The 13300-nt window shown below is 49.6% G+C and overlaps 1 protein-coding gene and 1 long non-coding RNA gene across 18 annotated transcripts in view; one reads left to right on the top strand and one right to left on the bottom strand.

The window, feature by feature from the left end:
• Positions 1 to 13300, bottom strand: part of KMT2C (lysine methyltransferase 2C) — a 222470-nt gene that overhangs the window by 13661 nt on the left and 195509 nt on the right. For 8 of the 17 annotated variants that reach the window (XM_074315065.1, XM_074315070.1, XM_074315071.1 and 5 more), the window contains 10 exons: positions 10111 to 11784; positions 7684 to 7893; positions 6840 to 7004; positions 5304 to 5445; positions 4997 to 5144; positions 3477 to 3655; positions 2960 to 3096; positions 1894 to 2143; positions 750 to 889; positions 227 to 334 (listed from right to left, as the gene is read on the bottom strand). In XM_074315065.1, the coding sequence (XP_074171166.1) occupies positions 227 to 334; positions 750 to 889; positions 1894 to 2143; positions 2960 to 3096; positions 3477 to 3655; positions 4997 to 5144; positions 5304 to 5445; positions 6840 to 7004; positions 7684 to 7893; positions 10111 to 11784 (3153 nt within the window). The remainder of the gene's footprint in view (positions 1 to 226; positions 335 to 749; positions 890 to 1893; positions 2144 to 2959; positions 3097 to 3476; positions 3656 to 4996; positions 5145 to 5303; positions 5446 to 6839; positions 7005 to 7683; positions 7894 to 10110; positions 11785 to 13300) is intronic. The other 9 variants (XM_074315077.1, XM_074315079.1, XM_074315081.1 and 6 more) reach the window with 7 other exon arrangements.
• Positions 5040 to 9831, top strand: LOC141567553 (uncharacterized). The gene is made up of 2 exons (XR_012490294.1): positions 5040 to 5167; positions 7209 to 9831. It is a non-coding gene; the product is annotated as an uncharacterized LOC141567553 (long non-coding RNA).

Genomic DNA, 13300 nt, shown 5'->3' with positions numbered 1-13300 from the left:
AAATTAAAGATTTCCGTATTCATGTTTCATTCAATTCTGAACTTTTAAGATACACTGCAAGTCTGTCCACTCATCAAATAAGGTATTCAGTTTGAAACGGCCACATGGGTCGAGGGCTGTGAGAACCGCTGTGACTCCCCAGCAGAGCTCCAGGCGTACCCCAGGACACAGGTCACTCCGCGTCTGCTGCTAACGGCCACTGTCCTAACAGTGACAATCAAGTTACCTTGATTTCTGAGTGTTTTCCTTGTGCAGTCGATGAGTAAAGAACGAAGCAGTTATTGCTACAAAAGACACTATCCTTCTCCACTCTATTGGCGCTTTCTCGGAAATCCTGAAAAGCAAAGAGAGAAATGTGTCGGAATCACAACAGGCCAAAAGTTAGTAAAAAGATCTCTACATTGTTGGTTTTTATCTTGTGTTAAAGTGAAAGTAGCTTCCTGTCTTAAAAGTAAAAAGGTAACCCATGTCCATGTGCAGCACATAATACCTTAGCCACAAAGAAATGAATTTACAGAACAGACTGCATCATCCACATTCCACTCGACTGAGAAACCCACGTCCTCCTAATACCCAGTTCACGTCTGCTGTTGCTGTTTGATTTCAATCAAGCTCAAGCACGTCGAATGCGTGCTGGTGTTTCTCCCACACACACGTGTCCCCAGAAACGGGCCCTTCAGGTGTCAGAGCACAGCAGTGTCCAGGACACTCGCAATGCACGTGGGGTCGGAGAAGAAAGACGGAAGTACCTTGCTCACGCAGGCGAGCTCTCTGCCCGATTTCCGCACGCCGCTTCCAAGAATAACCACTTTGCAGTGACAACACCACTGTGTTCGGAGCGCCGTGCTTTCTGCAACAGCGTGGCCAGCATCCTTGTATCCAGAAAGACCTGAAGGCAAAAGGCTCATCAGTGATTCAAACTGGCCAGTAACACCAGGCGCTGATGGTGTAAAACTGCTCAGTCAGCTTATAACGTGGCTCATTACCTGACCTTATGCTATTCTTTGTTAATTAACAGACGTCTTATCTGCTAAGCAATGCTTACGTGCATGGCCACCAGGGTACAAATAAAGGCATACGCCTTTCGGAAACAGCTGGGAGCGTGGAAGAAACCCAAGCACCATGGTGGGTTAGTGTCCAGTCTAAGTGCCGAGACGGTCGGGGAAGATACCATTTTTGCTTGAGGGTGAAGGCGATACAAAAATGTTTGTGAAAGACGAAGATGTATGTGTGTATGAGTCTTAAGTAAACATGATTTGGAAAGTTCCAGAGCCAAGACACCAATGTGAGCCCCCAGGGGTACCCAAGTTCTAGGCCCACGGAGGGGGCACTGCTCACGTAGGGCGTGAGGCAAAACGAGTGTGACAGCAGCAGCTGGGGGCTGAGTTCCAAGTCCGACACAGGCAACTGCCAGTAAGAGTTCAGAGTTGAGGGCGGAGAAGCTGCTGCTTCTCGCAGGAGTGTCAGGAGAGACAGGTGGGGGCGGAGGTGGGAGAGCAGGTCTGGGGAAGGCATGGGCACATCCAAGGGAGCAGAAGGGCCCTGGGGGGACAGTGCAGAGGCAAAACAAGGGGAACGTGATGGAGGAGGGCGCAGAAGGAAAGAACACAGGTGAAGCTGCCAGCTTTCTCTGCAGCGTGTGAAGCAAGCAGCAGTGGGACGGGAGGTTTGGGGGTGCAGGCTGAGCCTGTTCAGGGGGCAAATACTTCCTGGTTCACATTATCACATCCACCCAGATCCCACTACAGAAGACAGAACACCCCCAGAGATGAAGTTACCAAAGTCCATACACCGTGTTGCCTGTTAGTCATTAACAATTAAAGTGAGATTTTACAGAGAACACGCGTGACTTGATCAAGGAGGAATTTGGGGTTAAAGTGTCAACAAGCTCACCATTGCTTGTCGGAGGAAATGGTATGTTAGGTGGCTTCAGCCGGTAAGAAGTGGCCAGTCTGGGCGGGTTTGCAGATCCCGGGGGTGGCCCGCGAAGAAATAAATGCTGCCGATACTCCAAAGCTGGGTTTCCCCTGTGGCCGCTGAGCAGCCCCGCGGACGGCACCTCTGGGGCACTGCTCACCTCATAGCTGTTGGGAATCCGCACGTGAAGCAGGTCAGAGAACGCAGCCACGACGCTGCTGATGTCCTGCAACACACAGGGAGCACAGTTACCCCCATGGGCAGCGGGGCCTCATGCACTGCAGCAAGGCAAGCGACTGTTAAGACTTGAGTCTCAGGAAAACTTGTGTTTTAATGGACCCATGTCCAAATAAAGCTTCCATACACAGAGCCTCATGCAGGGGTTCCAATGCCACTGTCTGTCTGAGATAGCACTGAGCTGCTGTAGGTAACGGGGGATCCGCCAGCGGGGAGGACACGGCCGCAGGACTGAGCTAAACCTCGTCTGCTTGCACAGCTGCTCAGGAGCGCCGTGCACCTAGGCTCCGTAAGCTCCGGACAGGAGCCCGCCGCAGTCGCCGAGGGCGCAGCGTCACCCCACAGCTGTGCTGGTGACGACCCAAACGTCATACCGTTGGGCTAGCTTGGTTGCCAGTGAAATGTCTTCAGGGAATCAGGAGTGTACAAACCTCCTCAGCAGCTACTAGTGTCTCTCAGAAGCAGCTGCTACCTGAACATTTATATTGCTTCCGTAAAGCTCATGTTGTTGAAAGCGGTTTTCTACTGCTTCATTTTCTGTGTAGTTATCACAAGGGTGCCCATTAAGGAGCCGTCTAAATCATACGTCCTTTCATTAAGAAGTGAGAACTTGAACTTCATTTTGCCCTTTTGCCTTGAGTTAACGTTTGCTGACAGTACTCAAAAGCCCTAATCCCACCCCTAGCTTTCACCTTTTATCCTCAGTGACTGCTGTGTACGTTTCATTTCATGCTAAGCCACCTGATAAGCCCTGAAAACTGGGGGCACATTCCTTCATAACGTGACAAACCCATTCCATCTTTACCTCAGCAGCTGTCGGATGCAGAGTAATTGCAACAGATATAAGACCCGATCTGGGGCCATTTGGGGAAGAACCGAAAGGCGGTGTGAAAAATAAAGTGCCTGGCTCAGTTTTGATGTCATTCCGTCGAGATTCTGAACCTAGAAGGGAAAAACACCAAAGGGAGGGATTTGGTGTCAGCAGAGCGCTGTGACACGGGACGGGGCTGGGGGCTGTGAGATGGGACGGGGCTGGGGGCCGTGAGAAGGGACGGGGCTGGGGGCCGTGAGAAGGGACGGGGCTGGGGGCCGTGAGAAGGGACGGGGCTGGGGGCCGTGAGAAGGGACGGGGCTGAGGGCTGTGAGACGGGACGGGGCTGGGGGCCGAAAGAAGTGACGGGGCTGGGGGCCGTGAGACGGGATGGGGCTGGGGGCCGTGAGAAGGGACAGGGCTGGGGGTTGTGAGAAGGGACGGGGCTGGGGGCTGTGAGAAGGGAGGGGGTTGGGGGACATGAGAAGGGACAGCACTGGCACCTCCCCACCTTTTCCCACAGTGCTGGGCAGAATTGGAATGATGGGTGATGGCACAGGCTCTGGTGGCTCCTCCTTGACCAGTGACAAATCCGGATATCTGCTCACTTCCATGGCAACCACACTCTCAGGAGAGGATGAGGGAACAAAGCTGTCAGGAGTGTCCCGATCACCACCGTGGTCCTGCATCCTGAGAGGAGAACACGACACGTCAACACGTACGAACCCCCCACCGCACCCTCCGGCACCAGCCCAGCCCCGTCTACCGCTGGGACCTGAAGTTCTCATGGCCAGTGAGGCAGCTCAGGGGCAAAGAGGAAACCTTGTGGAAAAGAACTATAAGTAACTTAGGTAGTATGGTTTCTTCTGACCAAAGCTTCGCCGTCTGAGTTTCAAGAGCTGCCCAAGAAGAAAGCCGGTCAGACCCCCACATGGCACAGAGGTGGCGGCTCGCAGACCCCAGGCCACGGGAGCAGGTGCGTGGCTGTAAAGGACAGCGGCGCCCCCAGCAGCAGTCACTCCTGCACAGCACCTCATGGGCTGCATAACCTAGTCTCAGGAGAGCAGAAATCTTGTCATTTTTCTTAACTGATGAAGGTGAAGAAAAGAAGGGCCTCGTCTACGCAAGAAGCTGGAGGTCACCAAGGCGACTGGGGTTGGAGGGGAGCGTGGTCTCAGGCTAAATGCTGTGGGTTACCCATGGGTGTGGCGGCCACACTGAAGGAGAATGTGGGAGACAGCAAGAGGAGGAGCCGAGTCCCTGCGAACGCCAGGATGGAGCAGGTCCCCACCTGGGGTACGCCCGGGGGCCGCCCCCCACCACTGCTCTGGAGTCCCAGCCTCGGCAACTTCTGGCAACAGGGTACAGGAGAAAAAAGGACCCAGATTCTAAATCGGGATGAGTTTCCTCACCAGCAAGGGGGGGGCACAGGCTAAATGGTGTGTCATCCCACAGAGGCCTGTCATCAGACAGAATAATCAGATGGACTCTGGAAGCACCTCTCCGCTGAATCTGTCGGGTGGCGATGACCTACTAAGGGCTCTGATTCTCCCCAGTCACTTTCGGGAGCTAAAGAACTGATACGAAGCAGTGACAAAACTCTGGGCAGTGCGGTCCTTAAATGCTCTTCCACAGAGGCATTCTGACATCTGTGGCTGCTGTCTGCTATTTAGACATCTGCAAACACTTATCGGTAAACCATGTCAACCACATTACTAGCTTATAAAGGACAATGGTCTTTGAAATACTTTGCGCGGAGAATCCCACTGCCTCAATGTCTACTCAATTATTATTATTATTTAACTTCCTACATCGTAATAAGCTTTCGAACATTCACAAACTAATTTCATTTAATAGTAAGAATGTTTTATAAACTTTAAACTCTGGAGAAAATTACTCACGTTACCCCTGAAATGTTTTTACATGCTAATCCTACAGACATTATGCTAAATACATACATGTGTACATTTTTAAAGCTATGCAGTAACTATGCAGTAACCAGCAAACCCTTGAGCACACGGGCGCGCCTACCTGAGCTCCTCCTGGTTATTGTGTGGTGGTGTGGGCAGAGAGGCCGGCACGTCGACCGACTTTGGGCCCTGAGCGATCGCCCTGGCTAACAAGTCGTCTTGCGGTCTGAACGGCAGCTGAAATGGCTTAGGTCCTAGACTTTTGGTCACTGGAAAGCAACGACACAAAACGGTGAGTACTTTAGTGGAAATCGGAGTGGGCTGAACTGTACAATCTGACTGCCGTTTCCACACACGGGCGGCAAAGGCACCCTCCTCGCAGCGAAAAACCGGGGGGTGGCAGCAGGGGTGGTGTTTGCCCGTCGTACCTTCATGGCTCACGAACACTCCAGCTTTTCCAGCAAGTTCTTCAGTTGTCACAAAGCCATTTGCCATCTTCTGACAAGCCAGAGGAGGTGGTGTAGGAGGAAGAGAGGCAGGGGGTGTTGGAGGATTACTTAAATTATTCTGCTGCAGGAGACCAAAAAATTTTAAATTATATGCTACTGAGCAAACACGCCAGGACCCTGCTAAAACTTACTTCTGTGAATTTTTAGCACATGGAAGCAAGGCTACTGAAATGCATTCAAGGTGCCTCTTCATTCCCCAGTGCACAGCAAGAAGGAAGCAAGTGCACAGGCCAAGGAGGGCAGGACACACACTCAGGACGGGATGGCATACGCTACCCACGGGCCTCGGCCCAGCTTGAGGACTCAGCTTGGAAAGTAGGAAACAAATTTACTTTCCGCCTGATCTGATTCTACACAGCTCTTTTTGAATTTCATTGTTGTAGCCGGGAAGAACAGCTTTAAAATTCAATGAATAAATTGTAAAAAGTTCTCAAAATTTCCTTTTTTAAATTCTCATTAAGATATGCCCCAGTTCTATAAAAAACTTGAGAATTTGTGGCCCTAACCCTAACATTGCAACTCACACCCTAGGTATCAGAATCTGGATTGTCCAAAGTCTCCGAAAGAAGCAAAAGCAGGAGCAGCAGTACCAATACGACTGAATCCTTCAAAAATGCAGCTCCCCTCCAAACCTCTCTCCCTGCTTCACCTGTATCATTTACTGATTGGTTGTTGGAATCTACCAATAACATGCAAATCAAGCGCAAGGTGCAACTGCAAATCTGGCAAAGACCTAGGCCCTCATGAAGATGAAGTGCTGGAGGACAGCGTGCACAGAAGAGACGGCATTTACGAGTTAGGACAGGCTCTAACTGAAGAGAAAAGCCAACACCAGTCATCGATGGAGCACAAGAGAATGATTTTAGTGTTAAAGTAGGAGAAGCCCTCAGGGAAACTGATGATCCTCTCAAATATTTTTACAAAAAAAACAAAAAAACCCATTTTACTTAAGTCAGATGTGAAGTAAAGAATGTCCAATGAGGTGATCATAAAACTTTCTTTAAAAAAATACCGAAAGATAAACCTGATTTAGTCTGATATTACTGTAGCAGTGTAAGAATGCATAGTTGCAACTGATACCTAATTAAGACAACATAACATAAAGAACTTTTTTTCATTTCATTTTTCAGGGTAAATTCCGAACTACATTTTTTATCCTATTTACTATAAATTTGGATTCATTTCAAGAGTTAATAAAAATAATGTTTCTAGGGGAATATTTTCTCTACCATGGAAATATGTAACGGATGTTTTTCCCAATTTTTATTCTTACCTATATTTCTCAACTGTTCATGTTAAAAACACTTCACCCAGTAAAATGTTAACCTTTTAGCTGAACTACAGTTTAAATGAAACTTGGAAGATTAGATGTAAACTAGATGGAAAAACAAGCTCTACCCATGCTGACATGGTATCCAACAGGAAGCGAGGTGACACCTTGGTGAAGAAACATACCTTGTAGATCAACTGAGAATAGTAATCCGAAACCCCGTCAAGGGCAGCACTGCCAAAAGTTCCTAGAAGTCGATTCCCACTATTAAATTGGCCACTGCCATAAGGAAGAAAGTGCGCAAAGTTCACTCCAATAATTGGTTCCATTAGAGGGAGCAGAGAGAGCTGCTATTAAAAAACACATTTGAGAGTAATGTACACGATACACAAAACAGGGCACTTCTCAACTTTTCTAAGACCTGAGGCAACTTAGTCAAACAAGGCTTGAGAAAAATACGACAAAAATTTCAAATATCAAAATGCTGGAGTAAAGTGAGAGCGACTAAAGAATCTTTGCGATACACTTAAGCTTTATTCCTCTCTGTCTTACAGGGTTGCTGCCAGGCATCGAACAAGAAAAACACATTCCTTGTCTTTGCTCAGCACCCATCAGGGTGTGAATCGAGGCCAGGGACCCCCAGGGGCATTTTAGTGGCTCTCACAGCACCTGTCACAACTACGAGGTGGAAGCACAGAGCTCGCAGTGGGGAGAGACCAGCGCTGCATTTCTTTGCATCCAGGGAGGAGGAATGTGGACAGCTTTCCTTGGGGCCCAGCGGCCACTCTGACACTAAGTGAATGCCGCCTGTCACCTACTTGCATCAGTTTTACTTAATTCCCAGGGCCAACCGAACACGGTGCAGCTCTGAACCCCATTAGTTTCCATGCTGAGATGTCTATCCCTGTAACTCTCTACTTTAATTAGGAAATGATCTCAGTGAGAAGAAAGTTTCAGTTTAACAGGGTTGAAACGGCATTTGATGTTCTCATCCTTGAATTTGTAAAGGGGCTACTGCGGAAGGCTCACCTGCTTCAGGTGGGTAAAGGTGTCGGAGGCAGAGTACAGGGCTTGTTTCTCCTCTTCCTCCTTCCTCCTTTTCTTTGAGCGAGGTGCTGCCTTCTCCCCCGTCCTCTGAGTCCGTTTGCTTCGCTGTTTCTTGGTTTCACCTCCATCTGCTTTTGACAACTGGTTGTTGCCACATCCAAAAGCACCTTGCATTTGAGCCCCCAAAGTTTGCTAATGTAATCAGAAAGGTTAAGAAAGTAAGTGAGCTATTCACAGGCTGACTTCCAGACCATGCTAACCCAGCTCCGTCCCACAGCATAGTCCTGCATGAGTGCTGTAAGTCTAGGAGAGAAGGTGGGGGCAGCAAAGGTCTGTGTTCTGAACATATCGTCCCCTTTCTGAACATTCCTCTCAAGGGTGGCAATCAGCAAGCTGCCAAGCCTGAGGAGAAGTACGACTCTGCGGCTTAGCCAGCTGCCCTTTGGGGACCTGCCCGCATGGTCGGGCCAGGCGCAGACCATAGGGCCCCACTCCTGCCGTGAGGAAGGCACTCTTAGCCAGACGGCTGTGTGGCTGCCGGTGGTCTCGCTGAGTTGTTCTGGGTTCCCCTGAGGACTGGGTGAAACACGAGGTCTGCAGAAACAACTGACGCTCCCCAGAAAAGCTTCGCAGACTGCGTCTCAGCTGAGAACAGTGAGCCTCAGAGATCAATAAAAACAACTGGTCATTCCAAGTAGCTCACACTCACACATCTGACTGAAAAATAACTGCTCTCTATTTCAAGTCAATGAAAGAAGGCCTATAATAAAAGAAATACACCTTGGTTTACTTTGTAATTAAGACGTGAGAATGAACCAGTCCTCGAACAGGTTTTTCAAATACTGTAGTGCTACCAATACCTACAAATACGGCTGTTATTTCTGAACTGAGCTGTACTTTGCCCAAAGCAACTACAGTTGCTGAGCTTATTTTCATGTATTCTGCATTTAATCTTTGAGGGTTCTGAAGAGTCTGGTTTCCAGTTGTACTCTAACTGGCTTAGAGCACAGACAGCAAACTTTTTCTATGAAGGGCCAAGAGTTAAACACCTCAGCTCATGCTGAGTAGGGAGGAGGGGAAGCAGCGCACACTGCCCTTTCCGGGTTGGACCCACGGTTCTCCCAGGGCCGGCCCCAGGCAGCACAGCAAGCAGCACCGGAACTGGTTAGAAATGCAGATGCTCTGGTCCCCCCAGACCCACTGAATCAGAGACCTGTGAGTGAGAACCAAGACTAGAGGTGTCCCCTCCATCTTCACATGCATAGGAAGCCCCTGGAATCTTGTCAAAAAGACGCTCTGACTGGTAGGTCTGTGGGGGACTGAGAGTCCGCGTCTCCTAAAAGCCCTCCGCTCAGGTCAGGCTGCTGGTCCCCAGGACTGCACGCTGAGCAGGAAAGGCCTAAGATGCCTCACTGGCTCTGAGACTGACAATGCGAGAGCTTATTTAAGCGTGTGTGGGCCAGGAACTTTCAGTGCTTTACAGACATAATCTCAATTCCTCACAATTACCCTAAAAAAGCAGATGTTACTGCATTTCAAAGAATACTTTTAATTCTAGAAGAGCACAAAAAATTAAAAGTCACTGGAAAGTCTGCCTTTGATAAATGATAAAAACAATTAACAATGTGAATGGACCTGTTCTTGCTCTTTTATTGCATCTACACTAAAAACCACAATGGCTGCACTTGGTCGTCTGTTTTGGTGGCTGCTTTTGAAACTTGACTTTAAACATTCTTAAGTAGCACAGATGTTATTGGCTGCCAAAAATCTGAGTATCATTCAGTTTACACTACTGAAATAATTTAATCAGTGACTACTGTAGTGATCTGGGTTGTGTACTTTCACGTTTTCTCTATTGTCGACAGGACGTCAGCTATATCCATGTAGCTGCTTCTTTGTACTTTTCAGAGTTTTACACTCCTCAGGCCAGGTGCCTACATGCGCAGTATGTGCTCGCGTGTGTACGCGTGTGTACGCGTGTGACACTATCACGCTCAACTATCACGCTGAGACAGCATCGAGTCCTGCTGAGTCGTCCCTGGAAGCCCCAAAGGGCATTCACAGGGACGCATGTATTTCAAAGTGGTCAATGGAAATCGCACAGTTTTTTCAATAAAAATAGACATGTTACTTTGTTCCTTTCGTTTGATCGACTCACCGTGGTAAGGCACACGTTACATATGAAATGCACTACTGTGCCTTTGACTTTTGAAAAATATAGTAAACAAATTATGACTTAGTATAGTTTATGGGTCTAAGTCAACACATGGGCTCCATGGAGGCAGAAACAACAAAATAAAAAATGAGTAAAAAGTATTGGAATTGATCTAGTGGTTGGAACTAACCTGCTGACCATAATTTAAGACAAAAGGGAAGAAGGGACGTGTAGGTTTCATGAGTCATACTCACCAGTCCTTCAGTGGGGGGCTGCCGCTCGGCAGCTTTGCCGTCTTTTGTCCAGTCGCCTTCTGAACCCAAAGCACCTTCCGGTTTCTGGGTTAAAAGGGCAGCTGCCTTCTTGTTTTTCAGCAGATGTTTCAGAAGTTCGTTGCCAGAGTCTCCTTTGGCAGCAGGGGCCCCAGCGGGACGGGGGGGACTTGGCCCCGCGGACACGGGACCTGCCGCGGCCTCTCCTGCAGCCTCGTTCCCCGTGTGTCCCTCTAACGTAGGTGCCTCTTGGCCTGGGCACTGCTCGGGCCCGGCCGTCTCCAGCTGGGCCTCGTTGGCAGTGGCAGGGGTCTCTGAGGGCAGCTGGTCCACCTCTGCTCGGGTCGGAGTCTGTTGGGGAGCAACTCCTTGCGAGAACTCAGTGCCCGGCAGTCTGTTTTCTAGTTCTGTGCACAGCTGGGCTGTGGCTGAGCTGGGAGCGGCCGGTTCCCCCGACTCGGGCTCTGCCTGCTGGGGCAGCTCGCCAGGCGTGTGCCCTGGGGGAGTGGAGGTAGTTTCTGAGACACTTGGAGTCGGAGGGGCAGTTATGTCTGAGTGAGGAGTGGACGGTGCCTTCGTGGATTCCGTATCTTCATCTTTCTTCTTCTTTCGTGTTCTTTTCTTTTTCCCTTTTTCTTCTGGGATTATATCAGAATACAGCTGAATGAGAGACTGGGCCGACCCGGGATAACTTTGTCCGTGGGTGACAGTGGGGTCTTGGGCACATGGGACACTGCTGCTGGCTCCTGGAGCCGCTGCAGGTAGAACAGGTGTAAAAGGAGGCCTTGCTGGGGCCTGAGTAAAGCTGGCCGCAGACAGGCCTCCATGTACCTGCTTAGCAGAATGGAAACTCGGGCTGCCACCGGGGACTGCTAGTGAGTCAGGAACAAATGAGGGGGGGCCACCCTGCCTGCGCTCGCTGGCTGGCAGGAAAGCGTGGGGAGGGGGTGAGTTCACAGGTCCCTGCTGCACGCTCTGCTGCTGTAGGGCTGGGCCCACCTGCTGCTGGTGCTGTGGCGACTGCGGCAGGGCTCTTGGGGGCTGCATGAAATCACAAGGCAGATCAGGGCTGTAGAATGGAAGCCTGCCACTGGGCTCCGAGCCCAGCAGGCCATGCTGCTCCCTCTCCATCCTCTGCTGCAAAGCCCTCTGTCTGTCCACTTCCTGCATGAGCTGGACTCGCTGCCTTTCCTGCTGTTCTCGTAAACGCTCCTTCCGTTCCCGTTCCTGAAAACTTTCGCTGAAGGGGTTATTGTCATCAAATTCCACCCGTGGAGGCGGTCCACTCTGGCCACTCGCATTTGACACCGGCCCCGGGGCTGGTGTGCAAGCTTTTATCGGTAGCTGGGCAGCTGGAGGCGGAATTCTCGGCGCGCTGAGGGGGAGGTGAGCAGCAGCGGTGGGAGGCTGCCAGCCGGGCAAGCTGGGCATGCGGGCGGGGCTGGTATGGCCAGGCAGGACGGGCGCGTGCGGCTGCAGCTGCGATGGCACCATGGGGAAGCTGGGCTGGCCCATGGCGGAGGCGGGGGCGCCAGGAACGAGGGGAGGCTGGGGCTGGACGCCCGGCAGCCCGGCAGGGGGGGCCCTGGCGCACTGCTGCTGCTTGATGCGGTAGTCCTCAATCAGCTCGGCATGCTCCTTCTGCTGCTTCCGGATCTGCAACGACCAATGAAAGCGCCCTCATTTACGCGTACATCCAACTGCAGGCGTCAAGCGGCAACACCAGCTCAGGGGCACACCGGGCGCTTACACGGAAGGCGGATCTTACAGAGGCAAACGTATTTTGCTTGGGCAATGGATAAAATCACAGGAACTTGGACTGGTAAGCATTATCTAGAGACTACCAATATTTTTAACAACAGGATGTTTGTAAAGTCACCTGTAAAACTTCTTTACATATGAAATACCAAAAACAAACTCAAACTACATTTTTCTGAAATAAAAAGTAAGAAAATCTCACTGTGAAAGTCAAACTAAATTACACATCAAAGGTAAGATAAAACAATAAGCAAAGGCTACACAGGAATCAGCTAATTGTGACATCTTAGCAGTTCCATTAATACGTAAGGTTAGAATAACTGTGCAATTTAACTCAAATGTAAACATGTTAAGATTTCATTCTTAAATATACAAAAAGATGCAACATGTTAAGATGAATTCCTAGCATGGATACCACACCCTCCCCCAACCAGAAAGACTAGATTAGTGAAACTCTGAGTTCAACAGCTAACAGACCCAAGTTATAATTTCTGAAATACATACAGAGCTAGTTTCTAGTAGGGTCCTGACTTGTGTGGGTTAATTCATTCCAAAACCCTTCATGCCCCAAAGAGCAAGATGCTGCAGGCCACGCTCAATGCAGACGTGACCCGTGTCCTGGGAGCACCCCACATCCCTTCAGGGGCTTCAGGGGAGGGGGTACAGGATGCTGGACGCGGCCTTCAAAAGCATCCCCTCTGGGATGTAAATTATACTAGTATGCGGAACCCAGAAGCTCTAATGGTTTTTCAACTCATTTTCTTCAGTTTCCCTGGCAGACCATATACTGTGGACATTAGGGTTCTGGTCTGTCCTCCACTAGCTGTATACCTTCTGTCTTACTTTCTTGTCTTTCCTGACCAGTTTCCTGGCTAGAACTGAGGAATGACCGTAGGGCTGGTGAAGCAGTATGAACATACACGAAGCACCGAGAATGGAGTACGGAGACTAGAACGTGGTCGTCCATGTCTGTCCCTGGACATTTAAAAAGACCTTTGAAAACACCACTGTCAGCTGCTTGTATCTTTACGAGATTACACTGGATTGTCAGCAGCGATACAGTAAGAGGATGTGTCCCATTTTCCAAGTATAGTATTGGCTTCTAAACAGGATTCGATCCATGGATATGCAAAAGCTCATCGTAAAGAACTTACAGAAATACACCAAAGGCAAAGAAAATGCTAAAATTACTTTACAATACCCATCCTTAAAAGAATATTTACTTGCAATAAACATGAATCCAGAAGGTAAATTTAAAGAGAAAAGAAACCTCTCATTCTGGAATAGTCCGAGCTTTGAATAACAAGGGTTGTAACCACCTTACGGCTGGTACATGACTGTGGCAGCTACAGCTTGGAGATGAGACATCTGGGTGAAAATCCCTAGTCAGTAACCAGCCGGCGCGAACACCCAC

Source organism: Rhinolophus sinicus, linkage group LG11, assembly GCF_036562045.2.
Source record: "Rhinolophus sinicus isolate RSC01 linkage group LG11, ASM3656204v1, whole genome shotgun sequence".
NCBI lineage: Eukaryota > Metazoa > Chordata > Mammalia > Chiroptera > Rhinolophidae > Rhinolophus > Rhinolophus sinicus.
The sequence above is the reverse complement of the archived record's forward strand: the minus strand, read 5'-3'. Positions and strand labels throughout refer to the sequence as shown.